At 39.9% G+C, this 25,200-nt stretch overlaps 1 protein-coding gene across 4 annotated transcripts in view; it reads right to left on the reverse strand.

Moving 5' to 3' along the window:
• CFAP47 (cilia and flagella associated protein 47) overlaps nucleotides 1–25,200 on the reverse strand; it is a 548,331-nt gene that overhangs the window by 453,572 nt on the left and 69,559 nt on the right. For all 4 annotated transcript variants that reach the window (XM_056556158.1, XM_056556159.1, XM_056556156.1 and 1 more), the window contains exons 19-22: nucleotides 22,810–22,941; nucleotides 21,548–21,625; nucleotides 20,437–20,581; nucleotides 19,828–19,922 (exon numbers count right to left, since the gene is read on the reverse strand). In XM_056556158.1, the coding sequence (XP_056412133.1) occupies nucleotides 19,828–19,922; nucleotides 20,437–20,581; nucleotides 21,548–21,625; nucleotides 22,810–22,941 (450 nt within the window). The remainder of the gene's footprint in view (nucleotides 1–19,827; nucleotides 19,923–20,436; nucleotides 20,582–21,547; nucleotides 21,626–22,809; nucleotides 22,942–25,200) is intronic.

Genomic DNA, 25,200 nt, shown 5'->3' on the forward strand with positions numbered 1-25,200 from the left:
CTTTCTTTACTGCGGGAAATATAGCAGCAACATTAAAACGTTTTTTCAATAGTTAACAAGAAAAACTTTGAGGTACACAAATGTACAGGTGTTAATCATAGGTAGTACAACCTAGCATGCTGTATCTAGTAGTACCCAATGAGCATACGGCCCAGGTAATATAAACCCTGCACTAACACAACTAACCCTCTTTCTTTGCTGCTACACTTCAGATAAGTACCCATTCTATTCCATACTTATTGCAGTGTATAGTGAATATATATTTTACTATATTGTATATTTCCTATTTTCCATTATCATTCATTAACCCATACTTTCATTGCATATCTTCTATTCACTCCTTTTATTCCTTTTTTCTCTTTCCCTTCCGTTTGCTGTTAACATTACTGTTCCGTTCCTAATCTTTCCCTCTTATCTATAACTCCTGTTATCACCGGCGACCCCTCTGCTAGGTCACAGTTTTCTCTTCACACACACAGCCTTTCTCCCTCATGCGAGCGTAATCTTGCAGACACAGCGTAGTGTCGCGAGATTTGGTCTGAAGTGGTGATCACTTCAAACCACTCCCGCCTTTCTCCTGTCAGACGCGTCTTCACCTCACAGCAGCTCACAGCTCAGTCACTGTCTCCTCAGTCCAGCCAGTGCTCCTGCAGTGTATTTATATATATATATATACTCCTTTCTATTTTAACTGTCCTTTTCAGGACAGTTTATAGAGAATTATTTGCTATTCTTTTAACAGTCATTCACTATAATATTAATTGTTAATTCATTATTTTATAAACTGGGTCACTTCTCACTGGTTATAGCCTAGTTTACCTACATATAGAGTACTCTATTATACTTCAAATATATATATTGTTTCTTTTGGTCACTGACTGAATTAATTAATTCTTAAATAGGATGGAGGCTTCTAACCCTGAAACAATGTCTAATGACCAAATTCAATTATTAGTGGACCACTCTGTTTCTAGGTCCGTACATTCTGCTGTTAATAATGCTATGGCAGCTATGCAGGAATCTTTAGTCAAATCTGTTGCTATGGCTATCTCTCAAACGTCTGCACATAAAGAACATCAGACGCAGCAGGCTAAAAAATGCTCTGCAAAAAGGAGACATGTATCTCATGACAACCTCCTTGCTAATAAACAAAGGAAAATAGTTACCAGTGCCAGAGGTTTACAAACTAATGCTGATTTGCCTTCCACCAGTAACCATGAACATGATGCGGAAAAATCCCATCCCATACCCTCTACCCGGGAGGAGAACTCTAATAAACGGGTCACTTTTGCCTCAGATACTGTTAACCCCTCGGACTACTACGAGATTAATGAGGGTGATGATACTGTTTTATATGAGGATGAAAATGATATGGCAGACAATTACTCCGAATTGTCGGATGTTGAAGACCCCTCATATGTACCTGAAAATAATGAGGGTGTAGACATTTATTTTGATAGTTCTAATAATTTTTCTGAGTCCACCATCCTAGATGGTCAAGGACTTCCCTTTTTTGACCCCTCCCAAATAGTACATCCCAGATCTGGGGAGTGGACGCCTAATCCCGAAATAGAGGAATTCATATCTTATTGGATAAGAAAAAGTTTGGACAGTAAAGATAGAAATAAACTTAGAGCAGAGTGTCCAAGACCCACATTACCCTTGAATGCTGCCCAAACACCCGAACTAGATCCAATTCTAGTAAGATATATTCAAAAATCGGGTAAAAATCCCAAAAAAGGTATGGACCGAAATTTCAAAATTTGCCAGGACAAATTTTTAGATTTATTAGGCCCCCTGACAAAAATTATGGAAATTACTGAGAATGCTTATAATTCTGGCACTATGGTGGATGCTAACACCCTTAGGGGTTGGATACAGAGGGCTATATGCCTTTTTGGTAACATTAATGAAGCTTTCTGTACTGAAAGGAGACGATCAATATTATTAAAGCTAGATCCTCAATTGACCCACTTAGCTACCACTCAACCTCCTTCCCCCACAGGAGGTTTTCTCTTTGGAGAACAGTTTATTAAAGAAATATCGAAATACGTGGGCCTTTTCTCATCACTAGACAAAGCCCAGTCATCCCTCAAAAAAGTTTTCCCCTCAAAAATTTTTGGAAGGGCCGGGAGAAGTAGGGGCCGTTTTCCCGGCCGATATCCCCAATATAGAGCACAATATAGAGGCCCCTCTTACCAGACAGACAGAGCTTCCTTCCACATCCCTCCCCCTCAACCACAACCACAACCCTTCTTCCCTTACCGGGCACGTCCATGGAGACCGAGAGGACAACGAGGATACACACGTTCCAGACCCCAAGGTAAGACTCCCTCCCAATCTTTCTTCCCATCCTCCAGTGGGCGGAAGACTCCTTCTTTTTTCCCACCTTTGGGCTGGGATCTCTTCCGACCAATGGATCCTCAATACTGTGAAAGGTTACCAAATAGAACTCATAGCCAGTCCTATACAGACAGAGATTCCTCATCCTATTCATTTTACAAAAGAGGATCAGATTCTGATACAATCAGAAATAAAAGACCTTTATTCCAAACAAGCCATTATCCCGGTCCCATTAAATTCCCCAGGTTTTGTCAGCAACCTGTTCTTGGTAAAAAAGAAAGATTCAGGTTATCGTCCAGTTATAAATTTAAAAATATTAAACAATTTCATATGCTATCGTCATTTCAAGATGGAAGGCATCCATCTTCTCAGGGATATCCTTCTTCAGAACGATTGGTTGATAAAAATCGACCTGAAGGACGCATATCTTACAGTCCCAATTCATCCATCTTGTCAACCCTTACTCCAATTTATTTGGAACGACACAAAATGGCAATTCACTTGCCTCCCATTCGGACTCTCTTCGGCCCCTTGGTGTTTCACCAAGCTAATGAAACCAGTAGTGGCTCTTTTACGATCAAGGGGGATTCGTCTTATAATATATTTGGACGACATCCTTATTATGGCCAATTCAGTCCATCAAGCTTATTCCCACATGGAGTGGACGCTATCACTCCTGACCGAATTAGGATTTCTAATCAATATCGACAAGTCAATCCTTATTCCTTCTCAAGAACTGGAATTTTTGGGATTTTTGATCAATACCCGATCAGCTTTATTGAGTCTTCCCATGAAGAAATTGAAGACTATCCGCAAAGAAATACGGTCACTTCTCAACAAGGATCTCATTTCTCTTCGTTCCATAGCACGTATCGTGGGACTTCTTTCCGCATCCATTCAAGCTATATTCCCAGCCCCATTACATTATCGGGCATTGCAGCGTCTGAAAATCCAACATCTAAGAGAAGGTCTTGGGTATTCGGACGAGGTTCCTCTTTCTTCAGAAGCCAGAGAGGAACTCTTATGGTGGCTTCAACACATACAAGAATGGAACGGGAAAGCGATTTTCAATTCCCTTCCAGACTTGATTTTGGAGTCAGACGCGAGTCTCCTTGGTTGGGGAGCTCGTTGTGGTCCTCTCTCCACTGGGGGCAAATGGTCATCCTCAGAGACCCAATATCACATCAACTGTTTAGAACTCTTAGCGGGTTTCTTTGCTCTGAAGAGTTTCGCGAAGGACAAGTTTCAACAATGTGTCTTACTTCGTATGGACAATATTTCGGCGGTTCAATATATCAATCGCCTAGGAGGAACACAATCCTCTATGTTGTCCAATATAGCCAAGGACCTATGGCACTTCTGCTTGGACAGGGACATTACTCTCAAGGCCGAATATCTTCCAGGTCTCTCCAACACCATAGCAGACTGGAATTCACGTTATTTGAAAGACTCCAGCGACTGGATGTTGGATCATTGCGTTTTCCAACAAATACAACAGATTTGGGGTCCTTTGTATCTGGACCTGTTTGCATCCAGACTCAACCGTCAGATCCCACGGTTCTTCAGTTGGCGTCCGGATCCGGAATCAGCAGGGACGGACGCCTTCATTCAAATTTGGCCACAGAAAACACTATATGCCTTCCCCCCATTCAATCTGATTCCCAGATTTCTGGTCCAGGTTGCTATGCAGAAAGCAACTGTAGTTCTGATAACTCCATGGTGGCCTTCTCAACCATGGTTCCCACAGATTTTGGGTATGCTGATCGATTTCCCAAGGGTTCTTCCCATCTTCCAGAATCTCCTGCTAGATCCACTAGGGAACTCTCATCCTCTAGTATTATCCCATCAACTTCCTTTAGTGGCATGGTTAATTTCAGGACATCTCCCACAGAGACAGAATTTTCTCATACAACTAGAGAAATTCTTTCGGATGCCTGGGCCCCAGGTACCAGGGTTGCTTACAGATCAGCCTGGAAACTTTGGGCTGATTGGTGCATACAACGGGAATTGGATCCCTTATCTGCACCTATCCCACACATTCTGAATTATCTTTCGGATGCCTTTAATGCGGATAAAGCATACCGTACTATAAATCTCTATCGTTCAGCTATTTCCTTTTATCATACTCCCGTTAATTCCATTTCCATCGGTAAACATCCTTTGGTTTGCAAATTACTTAAAGGGATTCGTTTTAGACGACCCCCGACTCCTAGATATCAATCCACTTGGGATGTTAATCTTCTTCTTGATCTTTTTACGAGTTGGGAGGATAATGATTCATTGTCCTTAAAACTCTTATCTTTTAAACTTTCCACTTTACTTTGCCTCATCTCAATTAAAAGAATTTCGGATGTCAAGGCTCTAGATATTTCTCATGGACAGTTCTCTCCTCAAGGGGTGTCCTTTTCGGTTCATAGAAGAACCAAAACCAATATTCACCAGGTGTTCTATCCGGCTTTCCCTCACAATGATAAACTCTGTGTTGTCCGCTGTCTACTCGCTTATGAGAACAAGACAAAATCTATCCGCCATCCTTCTCATTCTCAACTTCTTATTTCTTATTGTAAACCACACTTACCGGTTTCTTCTTCTACCTTAGCCAGATGGATTAAATCAGTCATGGCCATGGCTAATATTGATATATCAAAATTTGGAGCACATTCCACCAGAAGCGCTGTTTCTACTAAACTCATTCAATCTGGGGGATCACTATCAGATCTCCTTAAAGCAGCCAACTGGTCATCTGAATCCACTTTTAAATCTTTCTATTTCAGACCTGAACACCATGTTTCTATGTCTCTGTTTTAGAGTTTTAAATGTAGTTGATTATTTATTATTTAGATGTGAGTCATTATAATAGATATATCTTAAGCTTTGAACATGCACTATAATGCGAAGCCCTCCTGTCTTGTCATAAAATTGGAGATTTTCCTATCCTAGGTGACGGAAAATATAGATTTTATGAAAGACAGGAGGCGAGCATTATCCCTCCCGTTTTCCCACCCACTAACCATTTTTATTTTATTTCAGCCTACTAATCGCCAGGACATGTGGACCTATCTGGGTTATTTCTGTTCCTTTTGGATCATCTTCTCGTTCCTTGTTCAAGTTTTTCTTCAGATTCACAGATGAATGAACATTTCCGTTTGACGGAGGCTTCCTTTCAGAAAAATTTCAGTCTTCAAGTTGTTCCAGTTTCATAGACTTTAGCATATATTTTTCTTCATATGAACGTTCTTTTTAAGTGGCTCATCAAAGAAAGAGGGTTAGTTGTGTTAGTGCAGGGTTTATATTACCTGGGCCGTATGCTCATTGGGTACTACTAGATACAGCATGCTAGGTTGTACTACCTATGATTAACACCTGTACATTTGTGTACCTCAAAGTTTTTCTTGTTAACTATTGAAAAAACGTTTTAATGTTGCTGCTATATTTCCCGCAGTAAAGAAAGAAATGCACTATAATGCTCGCCTCCTGTCTTTCATAAAATCTATATTTTCCGTCACCTAGGATAGGAAAATCTCCAATTGTTTTCTAATCCTGGATAATCCCTGTAATTATATACTTCCACGGTAACAGAAAACATAACCTGTGCAGCATTATCCTGAAGTCAATTCACAAGAAACGAAAGTAAGAGAACATATGACCATCTAGGCACAGAATATAGCACCAACTGAATAACAACCTGGGTACAGATACTCATGAATAAAAGGAAATATTTTAAAGTCTACAATGCAAAAAATAGAGGAAGAAAATGAAGTGTTGCACTCACTCATGTGTTGAACGGTAGATCGCAAGATAATTCCATGAAGGATCAATCAAGGCATGTATAGACGATCCATGGAGCGGGGAGCAGAGAGATGCCGCTCTCTTCAGCTAGGGGCGTACCAGTGAGACTAGTTTTGCGTCAAATGACGCTTCTTCCTGTCAGGCATACATCCATCTGTGATAGGTAAGTTACTTATATACAGCAGTATAGCAAAGTAACCTGTGAGTGAAAAGGAAGAACAAAAACAACCCAAAAAACACATGTGTATAGTGCATAGTTAAAAGCAGTTAAAGTACCTCACAGATACCAATGATTTTAAATGAAAGGGGAGAAATCATTTCTTTCATTAAGCCCCAATGAGCCTAAAGCTTTCAGCTTCATTATCCATAGTGTCTCCCTTCGGAGTAATTCGGAATGGAGATCAACCCCATTGGAACATCTGTGACACGCTCTATACCAGCAAATTTTTTATTCTTTGGGGTTATGTTGTTATGTATCTGATATAGATTTTTCTGATTTTGTTACCTATTTGAATGCTGAAAATTATGTAAATATGTTTTTTACTAGTCATTTTGGTGGCACCTCTTTGGATTTCTTAGATGACAGATAAATTTTAAGACAAGAAACCAAAGAAAAATGGACCCTATGCAGGCGCTGCTCACAACCAAAGTATAAAGCACAAGGTGTAGAAGAAAAAGTGCAAAGACACTTTATTTATTTGCTTCCAATAACGCGTTTCGGAGGGTCTCTCCTCCTTCATCAGATTTAATTTTAAAAGATGGTGAACTAGCTACATCCGTTTTTCGTAAAAATATTGCAAAAAACTTTTATACACTATGAAAGTTCCCACTTACAAAACGTAAAAAATTACATCTCAGTCAAATGCTTAGGTTAAAAAGAATAAATAGTGATCCATCTAATTATGAGAAACAAGTAGCAGAATTATATAACAGACTTAAAGAGGGTATAGTATAAGCGTATCAAAAAGCACAAAATAGAGACAGAAGAGATTTACTTAAAACAAAAAAACAAAATAATAAACAAAAAGAAGACCGTTGCATCTTTTCCTTTGTAACCAGGCCCCTCGCTTCATTAAACATATGATTGAAAAACATAACAATAACCCCAAAGAATAAAAATTTGCTGGTATAGAGCATGTCACAGATGTTCCAATGGGGTTGATCTCCATTCCGAATTACTCCGAAGGGAAACACTATGGATAATGAAGCTAAAAGCTTTAGGCCCATTGGGGCTTAATGAAAATAATGATTTCTCAACTTTCCTTTAAAATCATTGGTATCTGTGAGGTACTTTAACTGCTTTTAACTATGCACTATACACATGTGTTTTTGGGTTGTTTTTGTTCTTCCCTTTTATTCATAGGATACTTCGCTATACTGTTATATATGAGTAACTTACCTATCACAGATGCATGTATACCTGACAAGAAGCGTCATTTGACGCAAAACTAGTCTCAGTGGTACGCCCCTAGTTGAAGAGAGAGGCGTCTCTCTGCTCCCCGCTCCATGGATCGTCTTTACATGCTTTGTTTGATCCTTCATGGAATTATCTTGAGATCTACTGTTCAACACACGAGTTAGTGCAACACTTCATTTTCTTCCTCTATTTTTCATCCTGACGTCATATTGCATTTTAGATGTCCACTACTTGCTTGTTACCTAACATGTAATGTAATAACAATTAGAAAATCAACATACAATATAGGAGCTGTAGAAACAAAAAAAATAGCACATTTTTAGTTAAGATGATTTATTGCTCATTTTAGTGCATTGGAACAATAAAGAAATAAGGAAATAACCTTCATAAATTACCAAGCATTACACCGTTTTATCTCATTGCAACATTAAACATAAATGTAGAATACTTTCTAATATGCTTATTACTTTTTAATATCTTATAGTCTTGTTTTTTTTTTTGTTTGTTTTACAGTGCCTCTATGTATGGTGCATATCCCAAGCATTTAATTGGAAGAAAAGTTTTTTTTTTTACTGTCTAATGACACATAATATACATTTTAAGCAGTACTTGCTACGAAGGGAAGATTCTAAAAGCTGTGTATGCTCCTGTTATGCTGCTGAATCAGAGACTAAGATTGGGTGTTGTATGAAATTCACCTCTTGGATGATGGATCCTTGGGTCATAGACAATTTTTAGTTGGGTAGACTGGCATGCAGAGTCTAAGGTAGCCTGGTTTTCACCTTTACCTTATGTAAGGTAAAAGTTTGGATTTTGCAGATATCCCCAGGTCAAGGTTCCCAGAGTATTTACCAGTTGGCAGTTAGATGCACCAGAGAGAGGACATGAATGTGACACCAGGACTGGAGCATGGTCACAGAGAAAGACTATGGAGAATGCTAAAATTTTCAACCAGCTGAGATAGTACACAGGACCAGATCCAGAAACATCTGCCCTGACACTTGAATGAATAAGAGAACTATTTGGGTTTAGGGTGCTCTTACACAATGAGGTTTTGTTGCAGCTTTGAGATTTTGATGTCTAAACCAGGTGTGAATCATAATGAATTAGATAAAATAAAGAAAATATGATAATCTTACTCATTTTTTCTATTTCAAATTAATTCCACACCAGTAAATTTTAGACAAGAGTAGCAGCGTTTTTTCCTAATATCATCTAAATTATGAAGATCCACACGTGGATTTGGTTTCAAAATGGAATCATAAAACCTACACAAAATGGTCGTAAAACTGCAGAGTAAACCATAAACTAAACCATAACTAAAGTAAACCAGAGTAAACCATAACTAAAAGCCAAGCAAACAGGGATGTTAGAAAATAAAAGTACTGTTAGAAACTGGAAGCATTTAGCATGCTGTACTGCTTATGGTGATCATGGATTCCTTAGCATACATGCTTCAATTAGTGGTGCACATAAAGAACACAAGGCCACATAGCAAAAAATAACTTCCCCCCATTCAGGTGTTGATTCACTCTTAACCATATTCCTGTCTGTCAAAAGGGGTGGGACGGCACCACTGAGTAGCTTTCCAGTTCCACTGAGCAGGTGGAGGGCAATATGTAGCGGTGATGCAGATACATGACCTTAGTAGTGAGTCAGCGGAGGTGCTAGGACGTGATATAGGAGTAGACTCAGAATTGAGTCTTGCAGAAGTGAGTCTGGCTGGAAGAAGCCCACCTTGCGCGAAAACTGCCGGCGTTCACTTTTGAGCGCCCACGCATCTCTGCAGTTCTGGTCCCCGGTTGATCCGGTTAAGGAGATTCGAGTCTAAGGCTGAGCTGTGAGTGCAGGATATTTCTGTCTGCTTTACTGGTTTACTTAACCATATTCCATTTTCATGATTTTTTCACTGTATATTTTCACTCTTTTCTAAGACTGCAACACATGTAGAGACCAACCTGAAAGGTTCCCCCGCATCAAGGGGCACATAAAAGCCCTATGGCCTGCCTTTATGGTACATGCAAACTTGGTTGGTACATTTTTAAAACTGCTCTAAAACCAAATATTCCAGCTATAAAGCCCTTTTCATAAATGCTAGCAAGTTTGGCACACTATACTGCACCTGCACATATTGTGGCTGCCTGTGATTACTAATGTATCTGCTATATGGGACATGCCTCATAAATTCTACTTTAGATAGACATGGAATATAATAGTCTATCATGCTGAAATATGCATTCAGGCTGAGATCATGCTGTCTGATTCATTTTGTTTAGTAGAAAATGAAGATAATTTTTAGTCTGTCTTTGTGATTGATTGCTCCATCTTCAGACTGTGATTCTTGTATATTAAGAGGTGTCTGGAGTCTTTAATCAATATCTTTGCACATGTCTTATATGCAAGGCAATAGCTTTCCTAATGCAACCTTAGGCTGTACCTATACCTGCTCATAGGAACGTTTCAGTCTCTTGTTATTCTAATGTCAGAAGATTATACATCTTTTTTTTTTTTTCTAGAACTGTTACTTAAAGAGGTACTCCGGTGAAAACCTTTTTTCTTTTAAATCAATCTGATGACATCACGACCACAGTTCTCTCTGCTGATGTTATTATAATAATAACTCTTTATTTATTGTTGTCCTTAGTGGGATTTGAACCCAAGTCCCCAGCACTGCAAGGCAGCAGTGCTAACCACTGAGCCACCATGCTGCACTTAGCATACATCTACTATGCATGGTTGCTAAAATGGACAGAGATGTCAGCAGAGAGCACTGTGCTCATGATGTCATCAGTGTTCCAAAAAGAAAGGAATTTCCTCTGTAGCATTCAGCAGCTAATAAGTACTGGAAGGATTAAGATTTTTTAATAGAAGTAATTTACAAATATGTTTAACTTTCTGCCACCAGTTGATTTAAAAGAAAAAAGGTTTTCACCGGAGTACCCCTTTAAAGCTTTGTCAGGAAATAAAAAGGCATTGGTTTCATAGGAAGTTTTAAAAATACAAAATAATTATTACATAGCCAAGCCACTAAAATAAACAGCACTCCTGTGCTCTTATGATCACTTTCAGGGTCCATTCTTTCTATTGGCCTCTTGGCTATTTGCCCCTCTGTTTCTGTCATGGAAGGACGCATAATGATAGCTAGACATTTCTGGCCTTCAATACACAGTGATATAGCCTTTCATCCCCAACTCTCTCAGTAAGCAAATATATATTTTACTAAATCTATGTCATGTCAACCAAGGATGTGTCTGGTGGAGCAGAAAGCCTTAAGAAATTACCAAGACATCCAACTCTCCATTTATTGTATGACAAGTTTAATGCCAGCACAGATCCCATGCTTCAACTGTAGCAATGCATAGAGAAGTGATCTGATTCAGCTTGAGTAAAAAGCTTCTTACTTTATTTAGCCCATTTTGGGCAAAGTTGTCATTGAGTAAGGATAGCCATGTCTGAAACATATTGAATTTAACTAGAGAGTTTTATATGCTGTTTTAAAATGTGCTAAATGTGTTCATAAAGTTTGGTCTGAATACTTACTTTCCCATTGAGCAGATTGCCTTTCATAGCCCATACAATTTTAATGATCACATGTTTTTTTGTTTGTTTTTGCTTTTAATAAATAAATAAGTAAACAAACAAACTACAGTAACTTCTATTTTAATTGTATTTTAACTGGAATTACTGAGACTGCCAGTCTGGAACACAAGTGCAAGAGTAAGGCTGCATTCACATCTCGGTTTTACACTACGGGTGCCGGATCCAGATGGGGGAGGGGCAAACTAGGTGCTCCAGTACCCCAGCCAGACCAGCGCTAAACTCCATTCACTTTAATGAGCCGACTGGAGTCAAACAGTGACTCCGGTCAGGTCATTTTTGACCCATAACCAGTATTGTGACCAGACCTAAAACCGTAGTATACTACGGTTTTAGGTCCGGTCACAAACTGGATACGGGTCAAAAATGAGCCGACCGGAGTCAACGTTTGACTCCGGTTGGCTCATTAAAGTAAATGGAGTTTAGCGCTGGTCTGGCTGGGGTAAGGGAGCGCCCGGTTTGCCCCTCCCCCAGCCGTATCCGGCACCCGTAGTGTAAAACCGAGATGTGAATGCAGCTTAAGATATGATGTTTTAAAGCAACATGAACAGGGTTTGGATGGATTTTTGAAAATATAATTTAGCCCTTTAAGAGGACCTGTGGTATCCCAAATATCTACTAATAGCTTAGGGTATGGGAGCGTTTTCACTTTATAAATATACTCCCCTTCCCCCAAGAAGGTGTATGTTGTACACTTTGCTGGCTGTGTGATCCTCAAGCAGGAGGATATTATGAGATGTATGTTATCTCATAACATCCTGCAAGGGGGATGATAAGGGTAACAGTCTATGCAGAATCTTTTTCTCTTCTGACACCCCATGTGGTTTCTAGCCATAACTTCCCAGAGATAAGAGAAGAGTCAGCCAACCTGTGTGTTCGGTTATAGGCATGCTGCTGGTAGCCAAACATGGTGCATGGGCAATGTACAGCAGATATAGGAAAATGAGCGAGTGCGGCACCAGATCCCAGGTCACAGTCTAAAGTAGGTCATCCTGTCAGTGTGTAAAGTAGGAAGTTGAGCGATGCAGTGTGCAGCCATGTTGTGTACAGTGACAGCAATGACTTGTGACCCTGCAGAGCATGTGCAGCCAACAGCAGGGAACCAGCAGCAAACACAGAATATTTGGGGAGGCCACAGGTCCTCTTTAAGATATGTAAATGTGTGAGGACCTCAGGGCAGTTCAATAGCACAGCTTACAAGCAGATGTCAAGTCCTGGAAAAAAAAGTGTGGGAGCTCACCCAAGATTTCTAATAAAGACCCCCCCCCCCCCTCGTGACGTCACGTTCCGCCGTCACGCCCCCTCCCATAGACTTGCATTAAGGGGACGGGCCGTGACATCACAAAGAACGAAGCCGTGAAGTCATGATACTCCGGCCCCTGTATTGACAGTCATTACGCACAGAGAGAGTGTGCTCTGTGCAGTGATGACAGCGGGATGCCCCAGCCGGGATCACGTGGGTCCCCAGCGGTGGAACTCCAGCGATCAGACATCTTATCCCATATCCTTTGTATAGAGGATAAGATGTCTAGGGGCGGAATACCCCTTTAAGTACCAGGGCACCAAGATGTATATTTACATCCAATGGGAGAGATTTATTAAAACCTGTGCAGAGGATAAGTTGACCAGTTGCCCATAGCAACCAATCAGATCGCTTGTTTCTTTTTTTAAAAGGCCTCTGAAAATGAAAGCAGCAATCTGATTGTTTGCTATGGGCAACTGCTCCACTTTTCCTCTGCACAGGTCTTTATATATCTCTCCCAATGTTCTTAAGGGGTAATCATTCTGATAATACACTGTAACATAAACCTCCTTATGTCCCTATCATCATGATAACACACTGTAACAACACTGATATGTCCCTATCATCATGATAACACACTTTAAGAAACCTCCTCATGTAATCTTCTTACTACTGGGGTGACACACTGTAACAAACCTCCTCCTCATGTAATCTTCTTACTACTTGGGGTGACACACTGTAACAAACCTCTTCCTCATGTAATCTTCTTACTACTGGGGTGACACACTGTAACAAACCTCCTCCTCATGTAATCTCTTTACTACTGTTGTGACACAATGTAACAAAGGTCCTCCTCATGTAATCTCCTTAGTACTGGGGTGACACACTGTAACAAACCTCATCCTCATGTAATCACCTTACTACTGGGGTGACACACTGTTACAAACCTCCTCCTCATATAATGTCCTTACTACTGGGGTGACACACTGTAACAATCCTCCTCTTCATGTAATCTTCTTACTACTGGTGTGACACACTGTAACAAACCTCCTCCTCCTCATGTAATCTCCTTACTACTGGGGTGACACACTGCAACAAACCGCCTCCTCATGTAATCTTCTTACTACTGTGGTGGCACACTGCAACAAACCTTCCATGTAATTACCTTACTGGGGTGACACACTGCAACAAACCTCCTTCCATGTAAATACCTTACTGGGGTGACATGTGACCTCCCCTCCACAGCATCACACAGGTCCTTCAGCCATGATCTCTCCTCTGCTCCACAGCTAAGCTCTGCCCCCAACATGTGATGGTGACATCACAGGTCCTATACCTCCAGAATCTAGCAGTCCGGGCCAGGGGAGGAAACAGAGGGAGGGTAAGAACAGAGAGGTCGGTCCTGCAGGACTAATGTAACAGGGACGGCGTTCCTCCTGTGGAAAAAGCAAAGGAACGCCGTTCCTGCAGGACTCGTGCCCTGCTTACAAGCCTTAAATTGGCCTAGATTCATAATAGCTAGACTAATGTTATGGAACAGTAATCTCAGGGAGAGGAGATGCAAGGAGGAGTCAGCTGAGCAATGTTTTTGTAACAGAGTGTTGGCTGTAAAATACAAATAAACAAAAACGAGTTCTCCGGAGCAACTAAGGCATTAGCTATTAGTTGGAGTTCCATCAGACCTTTGTGCTTTATCTTATGTATATGCATTATATATTTATATTGTGATGCTTACATCTTTGCATAGCATTCTATAAAACACAACTGCTACAATTTTATCATGACTACTGTAATAATAGAATTGAAATATAATGTCCAGACTAGAGCCTTTATAAATTACTCTTGCCATGTAATGTTTGAAGAAAGAGAATATTCAGATACTGCACGATAAGGCGACCATATGCTTCACGTCATGCAACTTTCTTTTTAACTCTATAAAAATAAATGGAGTTGTCACATTACTCTCACACAAGAGTGTCGTTTTGCATCTGGTTCTACGAAGGAGGGAACAAAAGAATAGCTGCAGTGACTGCAGATTAGCTGTATACATTATGTTACCCAATGCAGTTCTACTAGACACAGCATCTTGCCTAGAGGCCCTGCAAGTCACACAGCTCGAGTAATATCTTATAAACAGAGTAACGTTAATCAAGGAATGTGATGTATGTTAATGGCATTATTTGCAATTTTAACATTTATGTAGAATTATATTATTAGAGGATCTCCTGCTGATAAACGTAATACAGCATCTATCCTCTGTTTAAAATAAACACGTTAAAAAAATGGAACAGATGTAGATAATCCAAGAACAAGGTAAAACATCTTTCCAACAATTACCTAATGTTAATGAAGAAGTGTCTGATTTAATTATTCTGGAATAACACCTTATTAGAATTCTTAACATTCAACCTTGTGCTAATTGCCTAACCAGAATGTCTTAATACACAGACAACACCAAAAAACCATTGTACCAGGACATCATCAGGTTAAAATGCTACTTATAAACACTAATAAGACAATAATCTATAATAGTGTGTTCATTATGCCATGAGTTCATATGGCTCCCTTGGTTCATTATAGCTAAATTATAATCAATGCAACATAATGGATTGTATCATGCATCGTGAATAGCATGGCAATGTCTTGCTTAAATATTTAACATTTGTGAGTCAGAGGCTGGAAGTGATAATAATGCCTTTGAACATAAGATACTTTCCTGCTGATCCTTTTTCATTTCTGTGTTCTAGAAAAAGGGTCACAGCACCATGAATGCACTAGGCATGTCTCATGGGAGCGCAGTGATAGCTTTACTAACAGCATGGCAGGACCACAGGAGATATCAGTACAGACACTTCACTGCATATCAGAGTAATGAGAGAACAGTGTGATGTGGGTAGCATGAAGTACTGAGGCATTTCATGTGCTTTGTAGGGGGTCTTTTGTTGTGGCTATGATGAATATAAAAACTCTGCATATCCTTTCTATATTGACACTGAATTTGTCACTATTCGTATGCACACTGAGACATACCTTCATATCTTGGGCAGTGGTGCAAATATTCAACCTAAGCTTTTCAATCCACCTACGAGTTAGTGACTACACATGCCACTTTATATGATAATGACACAGTACAGAATGTATATGTATTGTGCAAAGACTTTGATAAAGGGAACCTGTCACCGGTTTTATGCTGCTGGAAGCCCAGGCAGTATGAAACAGAGACAGGAAGCGGAATGTGGTTACGGCAGCATGAAACTGCTGACAGGTTTCCTTTCATGTAGTAAGATCAATCTATTATAAATATAATCTTATAGAGTTAGAGAAAGCAATTGCACTACACCATTATTACTCATTAATCCAACTTTCTTATATCAACACATAGAATACAAAGTTCAAAAATTTTAGGACATCCTCTCTGCAGATTCCATAAGTAGGGCACTGCATAAAAAGACTATATTGTAAACCTTTCATAAAATGTAGCAACATGTGTATGCATGTTAATAAATCAAACTATATTTAGCCCTCTACAATAGTGCAGTATGCACTCCAGATAGGTGGCTATATAGATAAAGTGTCTTGTCAAGAGCTGACTATTTGTATATATGAAAACAAGTCTCCTTCAAAAACTTATTTTTATCCTATAAATTCCTATTCTATACCAAGCACACAAAAATTCTTCCTATAAGTAGAAAAGATCACAGGGTCACATGCGGTACTTTAGACTTTCTATTTCACATCATCAGTTCACCGTGTAAGTAGCTGCTCATGAGAGATCCTGCTGGTGGAACTGCTTAAATTGACTATTAAGAGTGATGTGTGGTGCCCGACTACCATATGCTGCCCAATGGGGTCAAAGGATGATTGTCCAATGCATAAATATAGCCTCTGTTGTGGCTAATAGAAGGGGCCCAAAAATGGGACATCATGACACCTCAGATTAAATATAATTAAGAAACAATTTCTTCATGTAATTTAACTGTTTTCACAATTTCAATAAGGGAAAATACATGTACAGTGAAAATTTGATACACTGTCATTAGATATTGCTTGGAAATTTGCCTGCTAAATGTACACCCTTATTAAGATTCTCTTGAAACTTGGAAGACAATGGACTGTCATTACTTGCCAACATAGGTATCTTCAGACTGGGTCAAGTACATAAACTGATTGGGTTCATAACCACCTATATCCCACATATGTATATTTAAATGGCCACTGTAAAATACAAAAATGTTGTATATCTTGGCAAAACATCATCCTTTCTAATATACTTCATAAGAAATGTTTTATTTCCTTTTATAGAAATCATGGCTTAAAAATCGTGGCTTTGTCCAAGCTGAAGCACAGGCATAGACAAAGTCCAGTAAGTGAGAGGGGCTAGAACTCCTCTGTCTGATAGGACAGGAGAGACCACAGAGGAGTACTATTAGACAGGAGAGCACAGAGGAGACCTATCAGACAGGAGAGAGCACAGGGAAGTACTATCATTCAGGAGAGAGCACAGAGGAGTCCTATCAGATGGGAGAGAGCACAGAGGAGTACTATCAGACAGGCGAGAACACAGAGGAGTGCTATCAGACAGGAGAGAGCACAGATGAGTACTATCAGACAGGAGAGAGCACAGAGGAGTGCTATCAGACAAGAAAGAGCAAAGATGAGTGCTATCAGACAGTAGAGAGCACAGAGGAGTGCTATCAGACAGGAGAGAGCACAGTGGAGTACTATTAGACAGGAGAGAGCACAGAGGAGTGCTATCAGACAGGAGACAGCAGAGAGGAGTGCTATCAGACCAGAGAGAGCACAGAGGAGTGCTATCAGACAGGAGAGAGCACAGAGGAGTGCTATAAGACAGGAGAGAGCACAGAGGAGTGCTATCAAGACAGGAGAGAGTACAGGGAAGTACTATCATTCAGGAGAGAGCACAGAGGAGTCCTATCAGATGGGAGAGAGCACAGAGGAGTACTATCAGACAGGCGAGAACACAGAGGAGTGCTATCAGACAGGAGATAGCACAGAATACTATCAGACAAGAGAGAGCACAGAGGAGTCCTATCAGACAGGAGAGAGCACAGAGGAGTGCTATCAGACAGGAGAGAGTACAGAGGAGTGCTATCAGACAGTAGAGAGCACAGAGGAGTGCTATCAGACAGGGGAGAGCACAGAGGAGTGTTATCAGACAGGAGAGAGAACAGTGGAGTACTATTAGACAGGAGAGAGCACAGAGGAGTGCTATCAGACAGGAGACAGCAGAGAGTAGTGCTATCAGACCAGAGAGAGCACAGAGGAGTGCTATCAGACAGGAGAGAGCACAGAGGAGTGCTATCAGACAGGAGAGAGCACAGAGGAGTACTATCAGACAAGAGAGAGAACAGATGAGTACTATCAGACAAGATAGAGCACAGAGGAGTCCTATCCGATTGGACAGAGTACAGATGAGTCCTATCAGACAGGAGAGGGCACAGAGGAGTGCTATCAGACAGGAGAGAGCACAGAGGAGTACTATCACACAAGAGAGAGCACAGAGGAGTACTATCAGACAGGAGAGAGCACAGAGGAGTACTATCAGACAGGAGAGAGCACAGAGGAGTACTATCAGACATGAGAGAGAACAGAGGAGTACTATCAGACAGCAGAGAGCACAGAGGAGTACTATAAGAAAGGAGAGAACACAGAGAAGTTCTATCAGACAGGAGAGAGCACAGAGGAGTACTATCAGACAGGCGAGAACACAGAGGAGTGCTATCAAACAGGAGATAGTACATAATACTATCAGACAGGAGAAAGCACAGAGGAGTACTATCTGACAAGAGAGAGCACAGATGAGTACTATTAGACGAGAGAGAGCACAGAGTAGTCCTATCAGATAGGACAGAGTACAGAGGAGTCCTATCAGACAGGAGAGGGCACAGAGGAGTGCTATCAGACAGGAGAGAGCACAGAGGAGTATTATCACACAAGAGAGAGCACAGAGGAGTACTATCAGACAGGAGAGAGCACAGGGAAGTACTATCAGACAGGAGTGAGCACAGAGGAGTACTATCAGACATGAGAGAGAAAAGGGAAGTACTGTCAGACAGGAGAGAGCACAGAGGAGTCCTATCAGACAGGAGAGAGCACAGAGGAGTACTATCAGACAGGAGAGAACACAGAGGAGTTCTATCAGACAGGAGAGAGCACAGAGGAGTACTATCAGACAGGCGAGAACACAGAGGAGTGCTATCAAACAGGAGATAGTACTGAATACTATCAGACAGGAGAGAGCACAGAGGAGTCCTATCAGACAGGAGAGAGCACAGAGGAGTACTATCAGACAGGCGAGAACACAGAGGAGTGCTATCAAACAGGAGATAGTTCTGAATACTATCAGACAGGAGATAGCACAGATGAGTCCTATCATTCAGGAGAGAGCACAGAGGAGTACTATCAGACAGGAAATAAAACAATAAAAGCCAAATTGTTTGTAAGGAATACTTTTGGCATATTGGTCGTTCTTGGGATTTTGGCGACCGCTCATGCGTTCCAATTTTTTCCTGTTTTCTACTTGACTACATCGCTACCTGGAGGTCACGGTGAAGGACGCAGAGGCTGCCTCCCACGTATCAGGACTACAAGCACCAGCGAGTCTACAGGCAAAAACAGGCATTGTGCCCTCAGCACAACCATCCACAGTAAGGTGCAAAATATTTGCGCATACCTTGATCTATCGTAATAATCCTCCACTAGGAGCGCACCTCGTTTTTTCCTTTTCCAATTCTTATCAGACAGGAGAGAGCACAGAGGAATACTATCAGAAAGGAGAGAGCACAGAGGAGTACTATCAGACAGGATAGAGCACAGAGGAGTCCTATCAGACAGAAGAGAGCACAGAGGAGTACTATCAGACAGGAGAGAGCACAGAGGAGTGCTATCAGACAGGAGAGAGCACAGAGGAGTGCTATCAGACAGGAGAGAGCACAGAGGAGTGCTATCAGACAGGAGAGAGCACAGAGGAGTACTATCAGACTGGAGAGAGCACAAAGGAGTACTATCAGACAGGAGAGAGCACAGAGAAGTACTATCAGACAGGAGAGAGCACAGAGGGGGACTATCAGACAGGAGAGAGCACAGAGGAGTGCTAACCCACCCTCACTTACTGGACTTTGTCTATGCCTGTGCTGCAGCTTGGACAAATCCATGATTTTATAAGCCATGATTTCTATAAAATAAGAAATAACATTTGCTTATGAAATCTATTAGAAAGGTTATTGTTTTGCAAAGATGTACAACATAGAAAATGTTTTTGTATCTGACAGTGCCCATTTAAAGCAAGCTGATGTATGGGTAAATACAGGAGAGTAAAGCTAATTGCTTGACCAGAAAGAAATGAGATTAGATGTCAGGTTCCTGGACCCATGTAAGTATAACAAAATGTATGATTATCTTTATTAAAAAACCTTACCTCCTTAGGACTAAAATGGAGTGCACATTCAAGAGCTTCCTTCTCTTCTAAATCTAAAGTATATAAATGAGGATAAAGTGGGTCCACCTCAACCGCTAGAAAAGAGAAAGGCAGAGTTAGAGATTTAGCCAAAACATACAACAGATTCTGTGCCTACTACTGCCTGAATGTGGTGATGGCAGTTCACCATATACTGTGCGTGTAAGTGATATTATCATAAAGTTATCAGACAGCACTTCTATTTCTATTTTCATGAGGACTCTTCTATCCCAGTGTAATACTGTGACTTGTGTCTGCTATGGAGTGCCACCACACTAAGATGTACTATTTAGTCTGTTTCTAGATATTCTTATCTGACTTAGAGTGTCTTATTATAGATGCTAATCTTGGCCTAGAATCTGTTATCGAATATCTTAAATATCTTATGTAAAGTATACACAGACTTTAGAAGAATCCAGCCAAATGGGAGAAATGCAGTTTGATCCACCAGTAAGTAGTAGTCAAATTTGACATCATAAAATGTAAAACATTTTTAAATGAATCCCATTAGTAATGGTATTGACAATACTGACTAATAGTATTTATCATGTCACTTCTTAGATTGAGTACCTGCATTGTCTTTGAATGACAAAGAAAAATCTTCATATTTTGAAAGGTCAATTTCTACTCTTGCACGAGCCACTCCTTTATTTTGTAGTAAAAATGGTATAGCTTGGATAGAGTTTACATACACACCAGGGAAAAGAAATGAGTTCTGAAAGACAATAATATTTTACAAATCAATAAAGTCTTAATAGCATATTCACATAGGCCAGTTTTGTTATTTTAACTAAATCACAGCAAAATGTGTTTACAAGCATTATAATGGATATGCACATTATACTGACTATTTTCATATGTTTTAAAGGGGTTTTCTTCCGAAGGATAAGGGATAACTTTCTGAGGAGTGGGGTCTGACCACTGGGGCCCCCACTGATTAAGAGAACTGATTATACATGTTCGGCCACTGGCCCATTCACTTTCTTTGGAACTTCCAAACAGAGTTCAGTGCTTAGCAATGTTCACAATCCGTATAGAAAATGAATGGAGGGGTGGTCAATCATGCACACTGCTGCTCACATGTAGCTGCTCTCATTGAATAGTGGTGCAAGTCTTTGTAGTTTTATAAATAAATGTTAGTTTAAAAAAAAATGGTTGTTATTGCTACACAAGTTATTGTTTCCATTGACCTATAAATAAGAAAACCTCTGAACATGACATTTTGGGGTTCCATAAAAATGGATTAGAGAAATTCTGGATTAAATCCTTCATACATTCAGTCTTTTTAATGTAATGTACTATATTTCATTTGATGAGAGACTGTCTGGACTGGTGGGGTATAAAATTTGCTAAATGTAACATGATTGAGATGTTAATAATGCTGTTTTACAAAGCTGTACTTTTCAGAGCACAACATATTTTTCTGGTGAATACTCAGGGTTATCCAGGAGAAACAGACACAATTTCAGCTTAATTCCTTTTAGCACCAATGCATAAATGTATTTGTTTGTCTAGAACAGTCACCGTGAAATTCATTTTATCTTGTGACTTCTTTATTTTAAACACTTATTTTGGTACAACAGACACATTGTTAGTAGAATGGACTATATGAAATGTCTGACAGAGTTTTTCTTAATATCCAATTCGTGTCACAATAAATTAAGGTAGATCTCCTACTTACAACAGATATGTCCACTTCTGGTGGCACAACCGATCCTCCTATTCTCAATTCTAGAGTCTTTGCATTACGCACTGATATCTAACATGGAAGAACAATATATGAACAATACAATATGTAATATGCAATCATATGCAAGTTACAATATAACAAAACTACAGTACAATAAACCAAATGTAATAATTTTTAACACATGCTGAAATGTTATAATAATAACTCTTTATTTATATAGTGCACACAGATTCCACAGCATTGTACACTGAAATTGGCCCGTGTCCCCACCGGGGCTCACAATATAAACCTATCAGTATGTTTTGAAGTGTGGGAGGAAACTGGTGTACCCAGAAGAAACTCACCCAAACACAGAGAGGATATAAAAAACGCTTAGCAGATGGTGGGTTATGAAGCCAGGACCCCAGAGCTGCAAGGCAACAGCGCAACTCACTAAGCCACCGTGCTGCTTTTGTCGTTCTGCTAACTGATTTAGTATGATATATACTATAGCAATCCTCCTTCTGAAGCAATATCTGGCTTACATTCTCAGTCAGCTTCCAAGAAAAAGTGGTGTGAGAGCTGCTTTACATATACTTTCTTCCCATATTACATCCAAAAATGGTAGGTGAACAGATCCATCCAGCTCCCTTTTATTTTTATGCCCTAGAATCAATGCCTATATTTTATAGGCATATGCTTCATTGTTTTGTTTATTACCAAATAGAACTGTGAACCATGCAGCATTATTTATTATGGTACAAAAGAAACACATCCAATTGATTTCTATTATTGTATACCAATGGAATGTGGGAGGAAAAACAGTTGCTTCTAATGTATCAGTTGACTAAATCATTTGGATCCATTGGTAACAAAAGAAACATTTTCACACTTCACACATAAGCCTAAAGCCCATAGTCATACAGGCTGTCACGCCCCCTCCCATAGACTTGAATTAAGGGGGTGGGGCATGACGTCATAAGGGTGTGGGGCTATGACATAACAAGCGCCCGATGCTGGCTCCAGGGTTCGGAACAGTTTGTTCCAAACGCAGAGCAGCGGATTACGACTTTAAATGAATAGTTGCTAATTTTTCTAGCCTGTATACTTTTTTGGAATGAGATGACACATGGCACAAATTTGCCACAATCTTAGAAGCTGCATTTTAACCTATGCAATTTTTACTGAAGTCTGTTGTAAACTGAAGAATAAATAAGAGCCATTATGTTATACCATCACTGTTATATTAATTTCTGAATGGTTGTTATATTTACCTCAATTCGAGTGTCAAATTTCATCACTGCTTGTGGTGTGAAGATGACTGTGAGAGCAGCATGGCCTCCAACAGGGACTACCCCTTGTGATGGAGTAAGTGTCATGCCAGGCAATGGGTTAATATCAACAACCTGTAGTGAAAGAGAAGCAAAGTATTACGAGATATAATAATTATATGAAAAATGCTGCAATTATGTGTACTGGTTACAGAAAATATGTATCATTTATTTAGTAAGAGAAGTTAGAGGTAGAGAAGGTACAATATAACAAATGAGGGGATAGAACTAAATATATTTCAACTGAGCATACACACGTGTAGCAAACATGTAATAACATATGCATAATGTGACATCATATAGTCAGAGCACATAATACGAATCCGGTCAGAAAGACCAGAGAGCAGAGGCGGCAGATCAGTCATGACATCATAGCAATTATGCACAATCTACGCCTGCAGTGTGAACGAGGCCTTATTGATTCTCAATGCAAACATGAAACAATAGGAAAAGCAAAGAGAGAAGGAAAGAGTATCCAGTGTCACTCAGAAGGAGAAGGAAGCAGAGAAAAAAAACTGCCAGTGTGGACAGGAGCAGGGGATCAGCAATATAATATAATTACAGACCAAGAGCCCAATGAGAGTGGCGGGGTGCCAAAACTGAGATCTCTCAGTGAAAAGAGAAAATCAATCAAAGGAAGCCAACTAGGCACTCCCCATTCTCTGTGTATAAAGAATCTCTTGAAACCAGTCAGAAATCTCAGGAGGAGAGGTTGAGTTTTATCTCCAAAGGTATAAGCCGTTGAGCCACGGCTAAAAAGAAACCTAATAGACAAATGTTTTTATCTTGAAGTGTACCAGGGAGCATGGAAAGGAGCAGTACAGAGGACAATAGAGAAACAACTTAATAACAACTTTATATATTTTTTAATTTAACTATTACGCTACAGTTTTTATTCAGTCAGTGGTAATTGTTGAGGTAAGGCTGGTAATGGGCATGACTGCCGTTGGATTCCAGGCCATTACTGGTTTGACTTGGTCAGTGACCAGAGTTTTGCAGAATTAAAGGGGTATTCCAGGATTTTTATTTTATTTTACTATGCTACAGGGGCTGTTAAGTTAGTATAGTTCATAACATAGTGTCTGTATGTGTTTGACGGTTTTCTCACAATTATTATGTGATTTTCACCCCAATACTTATTTTAACAGCATACAAAATGACTGTTGTCTCAGATTTTTCCCAGCTTGCAATGCGGCCGAGACCTGACTCACTAGTCAGCTGATGACAGGGAGCCTGTCTGCTTCAATGGGTGGAGGGATCGCTTGGTGGGAGAGAGATCAATCTGCAACTAATGCAACAGCGGTAGGCACCCTGATTGAAAACCACAGGTCTTTTGAATGGATGCAGCTCATTTATGTTCTAATGGGTGGGGTGGCTGATGTGTGGGAGGGAGGAAAATGTAATTATGGCATTTGTAGGCTAAAAAGGAAACTCAAACAGTAAATACCAGTTCACAGAAAGCTAGCCACAGTATTATGGTAATCTCCCAACATAGCCTTTTAGCTCCAAGACAAGCACAGATCCTTCCTAAGCATGTCCATTACTGTCTGCCAGGTACATACTAAAATCACCTTATGGTGGATAACCCATTTAATGTAGATCTCTGAAGATTCCAGCTATCAATGGAACAATAAGAGGTTTGAGTAGTGTTCCACAGTTTTGGACTCTTGATCTCCATTTACCCAACATGATCTTCAAATAGTACTAAAGTATTGAAACCAGACTCGTACTACTTGGTAGGTATATTGGACAGCACTATTACATTTACATTATGATCTTAACAGCATATCTCAGATATAAGATGTATTATCCTTTTCCATCCTTTTCCTTGTAGGTTCCAGTGGTCCACTTAGCTTTTTCTCCCATCATTGTTATACAAGTACAATTGTGATTGTTGACTACATTACACATTTAAGTATAAATACTTAATAATATTTTAATAAGAAATATAGTTGAAACAATGGTATTATGACACTAGAGGACCTATGGTTTTTCTTATTTGATCAGCATATGGCACTGGTAAATGGGCACTATATAATGATATTGATTGAATACTATAAGTCACTATTAGTTAAGGACTGTATCAGGCTGCTTTTTAAGCACTGAATGTTGCATATGAAGAGGACCTGTGGCCTCTTTAAAAAATGGGCCATCACTATCCATTTTTAATTCCTGTTTATTTTTCTCTAGCAGTCGGTGCCGTTAATTTTGATACCCAATATGCTAATGAGGACTGTAAATCGTAGGGTCCATCATTGTACACTTCTCATCAGGAAAAGCCTCATCTTGATGTCCCATTGGGAACAGTGGTGACCTTCCTCTTGACAATCAACA

Source organism: Hyla sarda, chromosome 2 (assembly GCF_029499605.1).
Source record: "Hyla sarda isolate aHylSar1 chromosome 2, aHylSar1.hap1, whole genome shotgun sequence".
Classification (NCBI taxonomy): domain Eukaryota; kingdom Metazoa; phylum Chordata; class Amphibia; order Anura; family Hylidae; genus Hyla; species Hyla sarda.